This window comes from Gloeophyllum trabeum, assembly GCF_000344685.1.
Source record: "Gloeophyllum trabeum ATCC 11539 unplaced genomic scaffold GLOTRscaffold_00003, whole genome shotgun sequence".
Classification (NCBI taxonomy): Eukaryota; Fungi; Basidiomycota; class Agaricomycetes; order Gloeophyllales; family Gloeophyllaceae; genus Gloeophyllum; species Gloeophyllum trabeum.
Genome location: NW_006920412.1, coordinates 299,237 through 314,848, shown reverse-complemented (window position 1 = coordinate 314,848; position 15,612 = coordinate 299,237). Strand labels below are relative to the sequence as shown.

Below are 15,612 nucleotides of genomic sequence, written 5' to 3'. Positions count from 1 at the left end.
GGGTGGCAACGGCAGGGGAGCACCGAAGACGAATTGTACCGATGGTCTTGGTATCATTCAGTCTCCAGGCGTCTCGTGCAGAGGTATCTTCACTGGTGCTGCCGTCCTTGTAGGTGGTTACGACAGGGTCAGGCATAATAATTGTACCGTCACAGTGTCCCCAAAGGCCTTGGGACATGAGGTACGCCTTCATCTGCTGGGACCAGAGCGACCAGTTCGAGCCGTTGTTTGAGGAGCGATCGAGAGATCTGAAATCTGTATTGGGATCTCATCAGTATCAGCAAAGCTATGCAGCCCGATAAGGGCGCACTGCTCCATGCTGTTGGCTCCATCAGGGAGTTACCCCAGGATCAATCATCAAGCCTGATGGCTGCTGATAACAGCGCCTACGGCGATGGTCACGCATCAAGCCACACTGCAGCCTGTGAGGGCGCATAGGGCGATGCACAGGTGAGCGAGGCGCAACGCGCTGCAGCGAGTTACTGCGCAGACGCAAGCTGCCTATTTGGGCTCATAACCTGATGAAGAGTTATGGAGGCAGCAGCACGCACAGTGCGCCCTACACAACTCACCTGTATTGGTTGGATGCTGTAGCTACTGGTAAAGCTCGTATGAACGACCCTTGTCATTAGGCAGCAGAGCTGCAGGGTTTATATACACTGTGGCCCATAGGCTGACTAAGCTACGTGGAATATCTATAATCCTACTGAGCTCCACCTATGATGTCACTGACCCACATGAGCTCCGTGCCCTGTACAATAATGGAATATACCAGAATGTTACAGAGGGTTCCGGTACGTTCTGGTACGTTGTAGAACCTGGCAGCTAAGTCAGCGCCTAGTTCAACAACCGGCTACGAAGAGTAGGATTGACTGGGCCATTGTGAGGCTCAGGTCGATAGCTTCAGGAAAAATGAGTGTGAGGGAGCTGCCAATTTGATTGGCAGTGGATGAGCACTCTGGTTCTGGTAGGATGTTACCTGGAGTCTGCAGGTATTATTGACTGTCTCTTCCACTGGGGACAAATGACCTGTGTGACAGAGCTGCCAATCATTGATTGGCAGCAGAGGAGCACTTTGATCTATGTTACTTGTGTCTAGTAGTGCAGCTGCTACTATCCCCTGGGCTGGGCACAAATACAATTTTGTAGCCACCAATACAGACCAACTTTGAATCTGTCAGAGTGGCCAGGACTTTTATGGTATAATGATGGCAGGGCCACAGGAGGACAAAGTATGAATGAAGGGGACATTGACCCAATGCTATCACTTATCAGACACAACTCAGGACTCGTGTCCTGCCATGCATAGCAATGGCCCTCTACTGACAGGGGTTGTAGTGATATGGTTTGTTTTCTATTGAGTAGGGTGGGGGTTGATTCCCGGATAGTATTGCATTGAGCATGTAGCCATAGTGAACCCTGTATTGTAGCTAGCCTGAACAATCATATGTTGTTTACTGTGTTCATCAGCCAATGTGTTGAGCCTGTATTTCATTCTGGGATGTAGGTTACCAAGCAAAACACAGCTGATAGTGTGATTATGGGTCAAAGCAAGCTGGCCTGAGCTTGTAATAGGTGTAAGTCTGCTGCATATTGTACTTCTTGCCGGAGTCTTACAACATGTGCCATCCGAATATAATGGCTGGCCCAGCTGTCCACAAGTCTGGTACATATTGTAATACTGGTATTTATTTTAATTGATTATATGCGAATTATATTCAGATACCAGTTAAGGGAAAATTTGCTGATGAGTGCTCCAGCAACGTGTGCTCAAAGGTTGAAAGGTCCCTCCCACCACTACATTGTGGGCTTCCTGTTCACAGGGGTAGCTACGACCGCAACAGAACCGCCTACGGACATGGCACAGCGCAAGCGTGTCGATGCAAAAAATGATCATCCTTGAGTACTGGACACTACCGGAATTGAACCGGTCCCCTCTCGCAAACTGAAACATGCTAAGCGAGCGTGATAACCATCTACACCAAGTGCCCATGTTGGTATGTTCAGCATTTAATTATATGACTTCCCGAGTCTGCAAGAAATACAAGAGACATATAATATTACAGTCAAATCTCTTGCAAAGGTCAGACAAAAGAAGCCCTGCAGAAAGGGGCCCTAGCGTATGTCAGTTTCCAGGGAGCGAGTCGTATTGAGCACCCCTCGCCCAAAAGCAGAGGCTATTGCATCGAAGCCGCTCTCCTTCACGTCCGACAGGAACAGGTCATGCTGATCAGCCAGTCGCTCGTTATTCCTGCGGATTTCTCTGATAACGCCGTTGGCCCTGGCGCAGCTGGGACACTCGGTATCGTGATCAGCCAGGCACCTACAAGCAGGACGTGAGTCAACCCATGAATAGACACAGGTGTAGGGTGGACTTACCGCTGGTGGTAGCTGTGGTTGCACATGAAATGGACACTGGGGAGGTCCAGTTGCCCACCGCAGCTCGAGCACCGAGTAACATGGAAGACGCGTGGATTCTCAGGATCGGACAGGTCTTCAACCTGCTTGAGTTTCGTTCTAGTCTCCATTCGATACGAGTCCGTCAGTTGTTTATCCTGAAAATATCCGTGAGCTGTAGAGCGTCTGCAGTGGCGGTGCGGTCTTACAGTTTGGATCTCCTCCCGAGACTCCTTTATTCGAGTCAGCAGCCACTGCTTCACCAACCCAACACTCGCAACTCCGTTTCTGCTAAGTACCTGGATCACCCCCAACGGAGGCATAATCTTCTCACTATTGATATACTCGAGGATTTGTCCCAGATCCGCGGTATGCTTCGACAACAAAGCTGGTGTCGAAGTCAGGAATCTCAGCACCAGCGGATACAGATGGCGATTCGTGGGCCCATAGGAGTTCAAGCACTTGATCACCTCGTTAGACGCTTCAGGCGAGCTTCCCTCTTTATCTTTATCCATCCAGAACCGAAGCACCTCTTCGTACATGCCCATTCTTTCCCAGAGCAACACAAGGCCGGGGGTGTATTGCCGAGTAGAACAGAGAATGAGAGCGTGCGTCACGTCGTAAGGAATTTTATCACTCTTCAGTACAAGAAGGGCCTTGTCCCGCATAGTTTTCGTTTGCCCTTCACCACCGGGCAACGTGAGGTATAATTCCAGCAGAGTATTCCAAACGGCGACCTGGTCTTGCTTGTCAGCCTCCCCGTCTGCTGCAGGTTCTATAACAGCTGGTACGCTGGACTCCTGGGCCTCGTCCACAGCCTGCCCCCACCGCTTCAGAGCAACCGTCTCCAAGAATGTCACGAAATTATCTAGGTGATCCACGAAATGCGCGAAGTAGATCCTCGGAGAGGGCCTCTTCACCGGCGTGGGCAGCGTCAACTTAGGTAGGGTACTGCTACGCTGCGGTATTGGCGTCGCAGTCTGTGAATCGGAACCGTCGAACCCACTCGACTCACGCCGCGAAGGCTGATCCCGGGGCCTGATCGTAGACGCAGTGGGCGTGGACGCACCGGCGGCGTCGGCGCTGGGGGTGGGAGCGGCCGGGGAGGTCCTGTTCAAGGCTAAGTAGGACAGGTACGAGGAGCCCGGGCCCGAACTGGGGCTCGCCTGTCTGGCAGAAGGAGGCTGTTCGTCCGGCTCCGCAGTTAGAGGACCCGTGGATGTGCAGAGGTCGATCAAGAGCTGCGTCGTTTCGTCCGGCAGCGATTCCAGCATTGCCCGGCCGTACCGAGCGAGGTTTGCTTCCGCCTAAAGAACGAAAGCGTATGAGCGGGTCGCTCGGACATAAATCTCGCTTCTCCATCTTACCGCCTCATTTCCCAAGCGCCTAAGGTAGGACAACGCATCCTTGTAATTCCCCGCATCCTCGATCTGTATCCGCAAATAATCCTCATGGCGTTCATACTTCTTCGCCAAATAGCTCGCATGCTCAAAATACCCCGCTTGGCGGCACACCCTGATCGCCGTGTCCAGATCGAAGGGCAGCTCGTCTTTCTCGCCGTCGACAGACGAGGAGCGGCGGGACTCGGCCTTGATGAACGAGTCCAGCCGCGCGACGTCCTTCAGCTTCGTGTACGTGTTCAGCAGGAGGGTTGTGTGGTCCGAGTTTGCGAGGCCGAGCGAGTGCAGCTCTTGGAGGTACGTCACGAGGTTGTGGATCCGTTGCGCGTCCAGAAACTACGAGCACAGGTTAGGGCATATGCGCGCACGTTGAACCTGAGTGAGGTACGTACCTTCCGGATCACGTAGCTGGCCTGGAGGTGCCCGATGGTTTGCAGGTACTGCTGCATCGCACCGTCATAATCACCTTTCGAGTACAGATGGTCGCCATACTGCCGATGGATATCCGCGACGCTGGACGCGTCCAGCCGCTGGGTCTTAGCCACGTTCAGCGCCAGCGTGTATTGCGACTTCTTATACATCATTTCTAGCTTCGCCGAAGTTGGCTTCTCTTTGAGACACGTAAGCTAGCAAAGCGATATCAGTCAGTCAAGAAAAGAGCAGTAGAGAGCTTCAGGGAGCGCACGTTTCCATCGTTTGACATGATGTAGATATTACCCCACTGCGAGATGACCTCCCGGACGCCGTCGGTGAACGTACCCGTATACGCGACGAACTTGTTCGGCGGGTCAAACACCGTAACCTTCGTTATTTCCGTATTGCTCGCATTACCGGATCGCGCGACGTAGTTCCGCACAGTCGCTGAAGCAGCGGACGCGGAGGGCGCGAAAGGGGGCGACACTATCACGAGGTAGTTCAGGTGTGTATGCACCGACGACTTGTGGCCTGAATAGAGCGCATACAGCCTTCATTCAGCAGTCCAGAGAGCGGAATAGAGATCAGCACACCTTCATAAGCGTAACACGGCCCGCGCCCGTCGACCCCGCACGTATAAATCGCCTCCTCCCTCGCAATCACCATATCCCGCCTCTTCCAGTCCATCGTCGCGCACCCGAGCCCGCACCCGACCTCGTCGACTACACTCGCGCTTCCGCCGCTGCCGCGCCCGCTCGCCTGGTAGCACAGCACGCGGTTCGTCGTCACGATGAAGAGGTGCAGGGTCGGGGCGCCGCCGTCATCGACGTTCGGTTCCCTGAAACCGAGCCCGGTGACGGGCTCGGTGGGCGACTCGTGGATCACCCGCGGCTTGGGGACGGATGTGAGCGAGGTGGAGCCGGAGAAGAGGGACTGATCGAGGTGCCGGTAGAGCAGGACGGTGCCGTCGCCCAGGCCGACTGCGAGGTGCGAGAGGGACGCCGAGAGGGCGATGGTTGATACCTAAGGCGGTGAATAAGGGTTCAAAAACGTAGTTAAGATAGAAGGAGAGATCGTACTGGGTGTGGACGCTGTGTGTGCTGTACTTTGACTGAGCGGAGGAGGTTGGGGGCGCCGGTCTTCGGGTCAATCCTGCCCAGCTCCCAGATCTTCAGGAGCGGGTGTCGGACGGAGTCCTCTTCCTATATGCTCCCAGTAACATGAGTATCCTTGTGAAGACTGGCTTGGTCTCTACGCACACCAAGGGTAACGAGTATGCCCCTTCGCTCCGCCATATGCGTCACGCGTCCCCCAACATGGGCGAGCCAACTCGCGACCGTCTCGAAGTCCTTGTCCAGTAAATGCACGCTCCCGTGAATATCCGCAACGAGCACTCCGGACGTCGACGTGGATACGGTCGATATCTCCGGAGTACTCTACGCAACACCGTAAGCACTCGTACATCTTCTATTGCCTCGTACGGTAGCGTACCTTGAATAACTCTGGCGGACTCGCGAGGTCATGCACGTCCTTGACTGGCAGGGCGTCGAAGAACGGGAATTGGCGCCACTGCCTGGAGTGCGTTAGACGAGAGACGCATATATGCAAAGTCCAGGCTCACAGAGGGGGCGACAGGTCCCGTCGCAGACACCGGGGAAGTCATGCTTGCAGACCTTCAACTGCAGTCTGAGAGTCTTAGTATAGTCTAAACAGTACTGTAACTAACATACCAAATGTTGGTCTGGTTTATGCAGATAAAGGACAAGTGCTGCCCTACGACACGCTCGACACGGACGTCGCAGACGGTGCCCTCGGTGTAGGCACGGTACGCGCTGTGCGAGGTCGAAAGCCGGGGACGTCGGACGCCACGTGCTTGACCCGAAACGGTCCTGCTTGCGTCGAGCGTGCTCAAGACCGTCATCGTCGTAGCAGTCCCGTCTCTCACTCGTCGTACGTGCCAGGTTGTACTCTAGTCTCTGTCGACGCTGACATTGTGCATTCTGTGTCTCAGCTTTTATCAGTATCGAAACCATGGCTTTCCTGGGTCTGCGCAAATGGCCGACACCCGTGCGCTCTTTTCGATTACATGCAATTCACGAACGGGAGAGCTGACAGAACCTATCTATTTTCTGTATTGTCTACACAGGTCGCTAAGCCCATGTGGCCCTTCATCGCCGCGAGCGGCCTCACCTTCTACCTTGTGTCCAAGATGCAGGACGCTGCCGTGAAATGTACGTTCCTCCACCCTCCCAGTGCCATCGCAAGCATACTGACCGTGCTCTGTCCGCAGCCCCCGAGTTCGCTAACGATCCCAAGAACCCGTACGCGGAGCAGATCGCTAGGCAGTCGCACCACTAGAAAATGGCGGGGGATGGCTTCCGGTTTCCTCCGGTACGAGGGGGACGTGGAGGATCGTCAGTGAGGACTGGATATGTATAGATTCAAGGCCAGTAATGAATGAATTTGCTGATCTGATGAGCATGTGCGTGTTGCAAGCAGCCTTCCCGGACAACTTGCGTTGGAGATTCGACTTTGGCATTGACAGTCCCCGGTGAATCCTTGTCTACTTACATCGCAGACTGCTCTAGAATACTTCGTCCTCTGGCGGACCGTGCTCGACTCAGATTCTTCAACAATCGTACGCCAACATAGGTCAGCCACCCACGGCAACAACACGGCAAGAAAACACTCGCGACCAGTTGACAGTCCAGGTCAACAATAAGTTAGCCATAAGTACGTTTGATACATCATAGATTCCATTAGAAGTACAGTAAAGCAGGGGTAAAGCAACGAAGATACCAAATCAACCTTCGCAGGCTACGCCTCAGCGAGCAGGCTCCTCGGGTGGTACGCCCCACTCAGGGACGCCCTTTGGCCGCTGTATCCTCTTCATATCCCAGTTATCGTCAACCTCTTGGCTTAATTTCTGCACCAATACCACTCAGTACGACCCAATTGCCATACGTGCAGAACACCACGCACGTAATACTCCTCCCTAATATCAAACTTCTTCCTATTCTTCTTCAAGCCCAGTGCTTCCTCCTTCGACATCTACGTTCATCAGCCTCAACACGCAACACCGTACGCGAGGAGATATGAACTGTACCTGCGACACCTTCTGGTCCTGGAGGTCGTACCGCGTCTGCGTGAACTGCTGCAGCGCGAACGACGCGCCGACCATGAGCGCGATGAAAGGCACGCCGAAGAGCGAGGGGTGCTTCCGCAGCGTGCGGTGCACCGGCGAGGTGTTCAGCGGGCGGGAGGGGAATACGGCCATCGTAGCATGGGCGTGTGGCAGCAGCGGTGGACTGGAGCCTGCAAGTCCAAGTGCAAGCCGACGGCATGGATCGCCCTCGCCCAAACGGGAAGGAGAGGAAAGGAGTCAGTCGCTCGTCCGAAATCCGAAATCCTAATTTACTCTCCAGTCTAATCTCGCGCAGTCACGAATATTTATCCCACCAGCCGTGGAGGGCGGGTTTAGTCGCTGCGAGCAACGATGAGCGGTAAGTCACTTCCATTGCACGCAAATTCTCTATCGGTGGTGTAGGCTGATTCGGATCCCCGGTTAGTGACTGTAGTCCTCGGCGCCCAGTGGGGGGACGAGGGCAAGGGCAAGCTCGTCGATATCTTATCGGCAGAGGTCGACGTCTGCGCGCGGTGTGCGGGCGGAAACAACGCGGGGCATACCATTGTCGTGCCCATGGGCCCCGAGAAGCTGCGCACGACCTTTGCGTTCCATCTCCTGCCTAGTGGTGAGTTGCCTTTCATCAAGGGGTCAGTCATGACTCAACCAGCTGACACGCGAGCATTGGATCAAAGGACTGGTCAATCCCAAGTGTACTGGGCTGATCGGGAACGGTGTCGTTGTCCATCTGCCGTCGTTCTTCGAGGAGTTGGATGCATTGGAGAAGCAAGGTAGGTACACATCGCGCTTAAGGGGTCTCTGATAGCAATATCTAATTGAGTGGTTCAGGGCTGGACTGCACCGGCCGGCTCTTTGTCTCCGACCGCGCCCATCTAGTGTTCGACTTCCACCAGATCGTAGACGGTCTGAAGGAAGTCGAGCTTGGCGGCTCGAGGTGAGTATCCAAGCCTCCCCCCGCTCCGAGTGTACGCTAAAGCTACAACGATACCGGTAGCATCGGGACGACGAAGAAGGGCATCGGACCAGCGTACTCCGCCAAGGCGTCCAGGTCCGGCCTGCGCGTGCACCACCTGTTCGACCACGACACCTTTGCGCAGAAGTTCCGCAAGGTAGTCGAGGGGCGGTTCAAGCGCTACGGCCACTTTGAGTACGACACCGAGGGCGAGATCCAGCGATACAAGGTACTTCCGTTTACATTAACCGTCGAGAGATCGGGTCACTTGACGAGAGCATATAGCAACTCGCTGAGCGGCTGAAGCCGTATATCATCGACAGCGTTACCTTCATCCACAAGGCCCTCGCGGACGGGAAGAAGGTGCTGGTCGAGGGCGCGAACGCGCTGATGCTCGACCTCGACTTTGGCACGTACCCCTTCGTCACGTCCTCCTCGACGACCATCGGCGGCGTCTGCACGGGCCTCGGGATCCCGCCCAAGAAAATCGGGCGGACCATCGGCGTGATCAAGGCGTACACGACGCGCGTGGGCGGGGGCCCGTTCCCCACGGAACAGCTGAACGTTAGGCATGCCTCATACCCGCCGTCGAACTGCTTACTCACCAGCGACCCAAGGACATCGGCGTGCACCTCCAGGAAATCGGGCGCGAGTTCGGGGTGACGACCGGCCGGCGCAGGCGCTGCGGGTGGCTCGACCTCGTGGTCATGAAGCACTCGTGCCTCATCAACGGCTACGATTGTCTCAATCTCACGAAGCTCGATATCCTCGACGACCTCAGTGAGATCAAGGTTGCCGTCAAGTACTTGGTCGACGGCAGGGAGCTGCCAGGCTTCCCCGGTGCGTCTTGTTTGCCTCCTTTGTTGTTAGTATATATTTATATCCTGCCCAGCGGATCTCGATGTCCTCTCGAGGGTGGAAGTCGTCTATGTTACCCTGCCAGGATGGAGACAGTCGATTGCTTCGACTACTTCATTCGACGAGCTGCCGGACAACTGTAAGAAGTACGTCGGCTTCATCGAGTCCTTCTTGGACGTTCCGATAGAATGGATTGGCGTTGGACCTGGTAGAGAAAGTATGATACAGAAGAAAGGGAAAGTAGTCAATTAAAGTTGTACTCGTGTATCGCCTGGGACTTGGAATAAAGAGCGTGGATGAACTGCAGTTGTAATGCTCCCGGCCTGACAGACAAAGGGCAGTGTCGCACGCCACAGTATAAGAGGCGCGCGTGTGTGACGCTGTTTGGCTTCAACCTCGGTCACTCTCTCGTCACGAATTGTCACTGGACGACCCCGCGACGGGAACAGGGCGCATAACGCATAACGGGACGCTTGTAACGGTCTTCGAAGGCGCGAAATATAGCGCCAGGACTCTGCAGAGAGCCGTCGGGATAACAGAGAAAACAGCTTGCGTTGTGATTCATGGACGCGAACGGCCACCACGACATGCACGGAGTGGCGAGCACGAGTGCGGGGGCGACCCCCGGCAGGAAGAGGACGATTCCGCGCGAGAACGAGACGCCGAGCCAGAGGCAGAAGAGGGAGAAGGCGGCGGAGCGCCAGCGGCGCAAGCGCGAGCGGGATCGGCTCGCATCACAGGGCTCGCTGAACGCCATGGGCGGGGGTGGCGCACTGCAGGCGGGCGGCGGCCACAACGCCCAGCAGACCCCGGACTACCTGCTCACCCCCGAGGAGCAGCAAAGGAGGGAACGGGTCCGCGCGGCGGCGAGGGAGCGGCAGAGGAAGCACCGCGCGCTGGTGAAGCAGAAGAAACTCGCGCAGCTGGGGTTGGATATGGGGAACGAGATTATGCCGGGCATGGAGAATGGGCAGTATGTCAATGGGATGCCGCCCGAGTTCGACCAGATGATGCCCCCCGAGATGCGAGAGCAGCCGGGCCCGCCGCCACCCCCGCATCCACCGATGGGCCATGAGCCGCCCTTCCCGCACGGGCAGCCGCTTGGAGGGCAGACGTTCGCCTCAACATTGCTGTTGTCTTTCTCGTGCGCTCCGTTACTGAAGCAACACCTGTTACGGTCGCTGTCCATGACGAACGAGGAGTTGGCCTCCTTGGAGCCAGTAATTGCGCATGCATGGGATCAGTGGGATCAGCAGGTGAGACACTCGTCCATTTATCCCCTGCGAGCCTTGCTAAGTATTATCCGTAGCGCCGTATGCATTACGCTGAACAAGCCAAGGCAGCTGGCGGTACTTACGAACATCCGGTGAACCACGGCTACACCGATCCATCACAGCCTCCACCCACAGACTTCCGCGCACGATTCCACCGACCACTTGTAGCCCCCTCGCCTTTCCAGCAAGCCAGTGCAGCGGCGTCGAGCTCCCCTCCCAGCTCCGCACCCGGACAGCCATCTTCGGATCCTATTGATCCTAACTTGACTAATGGGCAAGGTCAGCAGCAGCAGCAACAACAAAGTGAGCATCGGCCGAGATCTGCTACGAGTATTGACCCAGACTCATAGAAAAAGGCTGAAGTGAAGGGTGTTGGATGAGCTCGTGCCGTAGGAGACAGCTGTATCGGTTATGTCTGATTCTTGGACGTCTGGTCTGGTCTTGGACGACCGGAACACGTAGGACGGATGATTGGCCCCCCCTTTATATTATTATTGCATTGCTCTGTATCGAATTATTTGTTAATACATAACTTTTCTGGGGCGCATGGCTCATCTCCGTTCAAGAATTGGCGGAATTAAACGCGGAAATTTGCAACGGAAAACCTGGGAAAAACATACCAAAAGGAATGCGAGATCTGACCCGACCAGCACACGCAACAGACGCGTCGTGAACCAAAAACCTATCCTCCTGTTTTCCTGTTTTCCGCTATGGCTCTCAGTTTCATTGGGTTAGCTGGCAGGACTACACTTTTTTGAACACTGTCTGACGCTGACGGGCACAGAAAGCCAATTTCCCTCATATCTCATTCAGATGTACGATACAGAGGTATTCTGGCGGGTATAGACCCCGCTGCCTCGACCATCCAGTTGTCGAATGGTGCGTCTGCTGTTGAGTGGATGGCGACTCAAACATGTTAACCAAGTGATAGTCTACTCTATGGGGACGGAATCCCGACGGTTAGTACGAGCTTCCGCTCCGTATTGAGTCCCCTTTTGCCTTGAATGCACGGTTATGATGAAGCATTACGGATGTAAAACAAGCTTGAAGCTGTTGACCGAGAGCGCATACAACCGTGTGGATCTTTCCGTTGCCTTCCTTCTGAGCCGTGCATTGAAGGCGCCCATCTGTCCTTCCCCTGTTCTCCGCTGTGACTTGGTACTGACGTGTCTTGATTGCCCTGCCTAGACCCCCGTCAGAGTTCATTCCTCCGGTGCAAGACCCATATCAATATATCATCTTCCGAGCGTCTGAAGTAAAGGACTTGTCGGTGGATGAGACGCCGCCGCCGCAAGCACGACGGAGCGTGCATGACGACCCAGCCGTCCTCGGGGTACGTAAATTACCATTCTGCATCACATGCTTTTCCTCGTGAGGCTTGCATGCTTCGCGTATCTCCTGATGAAACCAATACGGATGTAAATCACAACTTGTCCGAGAGCGCTTAAACTCGTGTGGATATTTCCGTTGCCTTCCTTCTGATCTTCGTGCTTTCATACTTGTTACTGGTATGAACCTAAGTGCTGATACTCGCTGCATAGGTTTCTGCACCCGCACCAATACCACCGGCTGCGTATCCACAGTATCCATCTGGCCCTGGTGCACCGCAATATCCTCCGGGTGGTGTCACTCAACCTCCCGTTCCCCAACAACAGCCCCAACCGCAACCCGCCGCTCCACAGCCCAGTTACAACCGTACCACAAGCGGTACCGGCAGCGAAGCGAGCCCATCCCGCACGCAGTCCGCGAACAGACGCGGTCATCATGCGGCGGGCTCAGTCTTGAACGCCACGGCGTCCCTCGAGAGCGTCGAGCGTGCTCTGGGAGACCTGCGCGTGAGTGGTGCGAACGGGAGCGGGCGCGGACGGGGCAGGGGGCGGCAGGACGTGAAGCCCGTGACCGTGCCGCCGACGGATTTCGACTTTGAGAGCTCGAACGCGCGGTTTGACAAGGCTGCGCTGTCGCCGAAGGCGCCCACACCTGGGGAGAGCGAGCAAAACTCGGAAAATGCGAAAGAGGGCGAGGGGGCAGAGGGGGAGAAGAAGGAGAGCGCGCCGGCGTATAACCCGAAGGCGTCGTTCTTCGATACGTTGTCGTCGTCGGCCAGTGACAGGACTGGCGGACGTGGAGGGCGGGGCGGGGGACGACGGGGAGGCCCCGGAGGGAGGAGCCGCAGGGAAGAGGAGAGGGAGAAGAACGTCGCGACCTTTGGCGAGCCTGGCGGTGTGGGCTTGATGGGCCCCGGAGCGTATGTTGGTGGGTGGGGCGGGTATGGGAGGAGAGGGGGAGGGCGGGGGAGGCGAGCACCGCCTGTGGCTGGTGCCGGGGTTGGACGATAAGTTTGTCGGCACGCAAGTGAATACCATGTCTGATGTACCACGATCACCGCCCCCCTTCATTCATACTGGTAGCCGTTGAGCTGAGATGCTATGATGTTATTGCCCGTTTGGTCGCAAATTACTATACAGTGATTATTCTCTTGTCGAGATATTATAGTACAATGATGCCTGGCTCAGGTATGAGAGTTCATTTGGTTCGTACCTCCTTCACGGGAATGTGGATCACCGTTCCATCGTCGGCGATAATTTTGAATCGTACTATTTCAAGCGAGTAAGTAACCTCGCACCTTTGGTCAACGAATAAACGCACAGATGGTAAAGGGTTCCCCCTTGGCTTTCCGAACGCTCGTAAAATAGAGCGTGCCGGCACCTGATTCAGGGGAACAGCATTGGCAGTTGGATGGTCAGCGCAAGGCAAGCAGGGTCGTAAATCCATCAAACCTTTGTGACCCTTTAACCGGAAGCTAACATCACAGTGCCCCTGAAGAACGTTTATCTAAAAGCGCGGTCATCTCAACGATGGAAGCAATCCGGCAGCCCAGCAGCTGAGGACATACCACGCCTTCGATCCACGGATCACCGTTCAAGTACCACTTGGGTTCGGGTCGTATCGCCTCGCCCAGCACCTCGCGCAGCTCAGGATCATCCTTCACCATATTCATTATCTGCTTCATGACGGAGCTAGAGAGCTTTTCTTGGTTGGTTGCGTAAAGGTAGAACGCGGCCCAAGCTGTCACGCCCAGCGCGCTTGCTACGAGGACCAAAGGCCATCTGCTCTGACGGACGATCATGAATACGCTACTCAGCTTGGTTACGAATGTATACACATACCTTTATCGATGGAAGGTCCCTCTGTGGTGCGTTAGGCCTAGCGTAGTATTGAGCCGGTCGCGACGGCTCAGAAAACCTCTCAGCTTGTGGCTGCTTCGGGACGTCCGTCGCATAGCCTCTTCTCGGGAGTCCTCTTCTTATCAGACGCTCATATTGACACTGCGGTTGCAGGCGGTGTATATGAGACAATTGATGTCGAGCACCCACTATGGAAGACATAAGCAGGGTTATATAACGGCGAAACGTCCAAAGCTGGGTTACAGCGCTTTGAGCCGAATATAGAAGCCAAGCTGTGGCGGGCGTCTGTCGTCCTCGTCTACCGACTATAAGGCAGAACTTGAACGTCCTGCAGTACAATAGAATATCCTTTCCGCCCTCTCAGGCTCTAACACGACTCAACAAATCTACACCGTTGTTACAGCTGAACATCCGACCTTCAGGTTCCGAAGATGACCGACGTGAAACCCGGTCAAGTTGTGCCCATATTCTTACAGAAGCTGTATGAGTACGTGCGGTACCCTAAGCTGTCAGTCCGAGACCGATCCGGGTTGTAGGATCGTCAATAACCCGGACAATATGTCTCTAATCAGATGGTCGGACAGAGGCGACTCGTTCTATGGCACGTCCTTCTTTCAGCATCCGCGACAGGGGAGACGACTTACACCTGGATACAGTCCTAGATCAGGACCGCTTTTCGCGAGAAATACTTGGGCAGTGGTTCAAGCACCAGAAATTCACGTCATTCACCCGTCAGTTGAACATGTATGGCTTCCGCAAGGTGCAGGGCCTCCAGCAGCATTCCTTGAAGAGCTCCATCGACGGGGACATCTGTCACTTTGAGCATGAACACTTCATCCGCGGCCAGCCGGAACTGTTGGGCTTCATCCAACGTAGGAAACCTTCGAGCCAACCTGGAAGCCCAAATCGAACCCCGGGCAAGCAACTTCAGTCAACTGCACCGCCTCAGGGAAAGCATGCATACCTGAATTCCAGCACCATTGCAGAGTGCAAGAGTGGTATGCATAACTTGGCTGGTGATATAGATGGGTTGAAACAGTCTATGGTCAGTCTGAGGCAGGAGTTCAGTGATATCCAAAGAGTGGAAGAAAAGGTGGATACCATCCTCTTCTTTATGAAGAAACTCTTTGGATCAGATCACTTCAGGCTGCTTGCACCTTCTGCAGCTTGGGGTGTAAACACAAGCAGCCACATAGCCATCCCCTGGCAGGATGAGACTGGAGATGAAAAACAAGTCAGAGAACTCGAGGCAGGGAGTTGCCAGGATACAGTGGAACAAACACAAGGATACCTGAAGGGAACACCTCCAACACTCCAGACCTTTGGTCAGAATTGCTACTCTGAACACAAAGGAGTCATTGCTCCTCCATTTCAAGAGGAGAATATGATCTCTCTCTCCCATAGAGGATCTGGTACCTTAGACAAAAGCCCAAGGTACCATCCATATTACATCAGATGTGGTTCCAGTGGAAGCCCTTCACCACTTGATACTCCCATGTCTTCAGGATTGTCTATCCCAGAGACACCTGAATATACCACACTGGATGACTGGATCAATCCCGTTCCTGCATCCATACCACCTATGGTCACATCATCCAAACAAGGCCAGATACAGAGAATTCCATCCAACGATAGTGATTATTTCATGCCCATGCAGGCAGAAATAGACCTATCCATGCAATATCTCTCAAGAATGAATATGGGTATCAGCCAAGTCTAATGGGCCCAGAGTTTTCTCTCCTGATGTGGCATTGGCCCTCACACACTCATAAAAATCATGTTTCAAGACTTATTGGAGTTCCCATGGATATATGCCCTAGGCTGCAAGAAGATTTGAACAGGGTTCAATGTTTATTACAAAGATAGATAGAAACACAACAGAAAAACACAGAAAAATGCTCAAATTACACCTATGTGAAACTGCAATTCAAGCAATATATGATGTAAACAGAAACCTTCAGAAAGCTCTGTTCAAGCCAGCAGC

At 54.5% G+C, this 15,612-nt stretch overlaps 8 protein-coding genes and 1 non-coding gene across 9 annotated transcripts; 5 read left to right on the top strand and 4 right to left on the bottom strand.

Annotated features, from left to right (window-relative positions):
• Positions 1–1,907: 1,907 nt before the first annotated feature.
• Positions 1,908–1,991, bottom strand: GLOTRDRAFT_t37. The gene has a single exon. It is a non-coding gene; the product is annotated as a tRNA-Ala (tRNA).
• A 68-nt stretch (positions 1,992–2,059) lies between these two features.
• On the bottom strand, positions 2,060–6,132 carry GLOTRDRAFT_114433 (uncharacterized protein; the record flags this gene model as incomplete). The annotated part of the gene is made up of 11 exons (XM_007864962.1): positions 2,060–2,323; positions 2,380–2,555; positions 2,607–3,704; positions 3,765–4,133; positions 4,190–4,423; positions 4,483–4,742; positions 4,805–5,234; positions 5,291–5,413; positions 5,471–5,647; positions 5,703–5,784; positions 5,942–6,132. The coding sequence occupies 11 exons, from the start codon at positions 6,130–6,132 to the stop codon at positions 2,116–2,118; spliced, it is 3,348 nt and encodes a 1,115-aa protein (XP_007863153.1). The 3' UTR covers positions 2,060–2,115.
• Positions 6,112–6,686, top strand: GLOTRDRAFT_71680 (uncharacterized protein). Its single transcript, XM_007864961.1, has 4 exons — positions 6,112–6,161; positions 6,223–6,278; positions 6,358–6,442; positions 6,502–6,686. The coding sequence occupies exons 2-4, from the start codon at positions 6,243–6,245 to the stop codon at positions 6,567–6,569; spliced, it is 189 nt and encodes a 62-aa protein (XP_007863152.1). The 5' UTR covers positions 6,112–6,161; positions 6,223–6,242; the 3' UTR covers positions 6,570–6,686.
• A 213-nt stretch (positions 6,687–6,899) lies between these two features.
• Positions 6,900–7,488, bottom strand: GLOTRDRAFT_71677 (uncharacterized protein; the record flags this gene model as incomplete). Its single annotated transcript, XM_007864960.1, has 3 exons — positions 6,900–7,137; positions 7,194–7,262; positions 7,318–7,488. 3 exons carry the CDS (start codon positions 7,486–7,488, stop codon positions 7,036–7,038), a joined length of 342 nt encoding a protein of 113 aa, XP_007863151.1. The 3' UTR covers positions 6,900–7,035.
• A 139-nt stretch (positions 7,489–7,627) lies between these two features.
• On the top strand, positions 7,628–9,468 carry GLOTRDRAFT_71675 (Adenylosuccinate synthetase). The gene is made up of 8 exons (XM_007864958.1): positions 7,628–7,714; positions 7,781–7,963; positions 8,031–8,126; positions 8,185–8,290; positions 8,351–8,537; positions 8,594–8,872; positions 8,926–9,148; positions 9,201–9,468. The coding sequence occupies exons 1-8, from the start codon at positions 7,708–7,710 to the stop codon at positions 9,416–9,418; spliced, it is 1,299 nt and encodes a 432-aa protein (XP_007863149.1). The 5' UTR covers positions 7,628–7,707; the 3' UTR covers positions 9,419–9,468.
• A 551-nt stretch (positions 9,469–10,019) lies between these two features.
• Positions 10,020–10,916, top strand: GLOTRDRAFT_114429 (uncharacterized protein). Its single transcript, XM_007864957.1, has 3 exons — positions 10,020–10,422; positions 10,476–10,743; positions 10,791–10,916. The coding sequence occupies exons 1-3, from the start codon at positions 10,102–10,104 to the stop codon at positions 10,799–10,801; spliced, it is 600 nt and encodes a 199-aa protein (XP_007863148.1). The 5' UTR covers positions 10,020–10,101; the 3' UTR covers positions 10,802–10,916.
• Positions 10,917–11,116: 200 nt separating this feature from the next.
• GLOTRDRAFT_114428 (uncharacterized protein) lies at positions 11,117–12,779 on the top strand (the record flags this gene model as incomplete). The annotated part of the gene is made up of 5 exons (XM_007864956.1): positions 11,117–11,170; positions 11,225–11,319; positions 11,372–11,399; positions 11,629–11,773; positions 11,982–12,779. The coding sequence occupies exons 1-5, from the start codon at positions 11,151–11,153 to the stop codon at positions 12,777–12,779; spliced, it is 1,086 nt and encodes a 361-aa protein (XP_007863147.1). The 5' UTR covers positions 11,117–11,150.
• On the bottom strand, positions 12,762–13,829 carry GLOTRDRAFT_71672 (DUF1783-domain-containing protein; the record flags this gene model as incomplete). The annotated part of the gene is made up of 5 exons (XM_007864955.1): positions 12,762–13,037; positions 13,090–13,149; positions 13,221–13,275; positions 13,337–13,555; positions 13,611–13,829. The coding sequence occupies 5 exons, from the start codon at positions 13,827–13,829 to the stop codon at positions 12,967–12,969; spliced, it is 624 nt and encodes a 207-aa protein (XP_007863146.1). The 3' UTR covers positions 12,762–12,966.
• Positions 13,830–14,059: 230 nt separating this feature from the next.
• Positions 14,060–14,526, top strand: GLOTRDRAFT_35422 (winged helix DNA-binding domain-containing protein; the record flags this gene model as incomplete). Its single annotated transcript, XM_007864636.1, has 3 exons — positions 14,060–14,115; positions 14,165–14,233; positions 14,259–14,526. Coding segments are annotated over 3 exons (393 nt in total), but the record flags the coding sequence as incomplete, so codon positions are not given.
• Between the last annotated feature and the right edge of the window lie 1,086 nt (positions 14,527–15,612).

Excerpts from the sequence above, each read along its gene's own strand:
- GLOTRDRAFT_71680 (XM_007864961.1), top strand. The coding sequence starts at position 6,243 with ATGGCTTTCCTGGGTCTGCGCAAATGGCCGACACCC. Across the intron at positions 6,279-6,357 it reads TGCGCAAATGGCCGACACCC|GTCGCTAAGCCCATGTGGCC; the intron begins GTGCGCTCTTTT and ends TTGTCTACACAG. Across the intron at positions 6,443-6,501 it reads GCAGGACGCTGCCGTGAAAT|CCCCCGAGTTCGCTAACGAT; the intron begins GTACGTTCCTCC and ends CTCTGTCCGCAG.
- GLOTRDRAFT_71675 (XM_007864958.1), top strand. Across the intron at positions 8,873-8,925 it reads TCCCCACGGAACAGCTGAAC|GACATCGGCGTGCACCTCCA; the intron begins GTTAGGCATGCC and ends CAGCGACCCAAG. Across the intron at positions 9,149-9,200 it reads GGAGCTGCCAGGCTTCCCCG|CGGATCTCGATGTCCTCTCG; the intron begins GTGCGTCTTGTT and ends TATCCTGCCCAG.
- GLOTRDRAFT_114429 (XM_007864957.1), top strand. The coding sequence starts at position 10,102 with ATGGGGAACGAGATTATGCCGGGCATGGAGAATGGGCAGTATGTCAAT. Across the intron at positions 10,423-10,475 it reads GGGATCAGTGGGATCAGCAG|CGCCGTATGCATTACGCTGA; the intron begins GTGAGACACTCG and ends TATTATCCGTAG.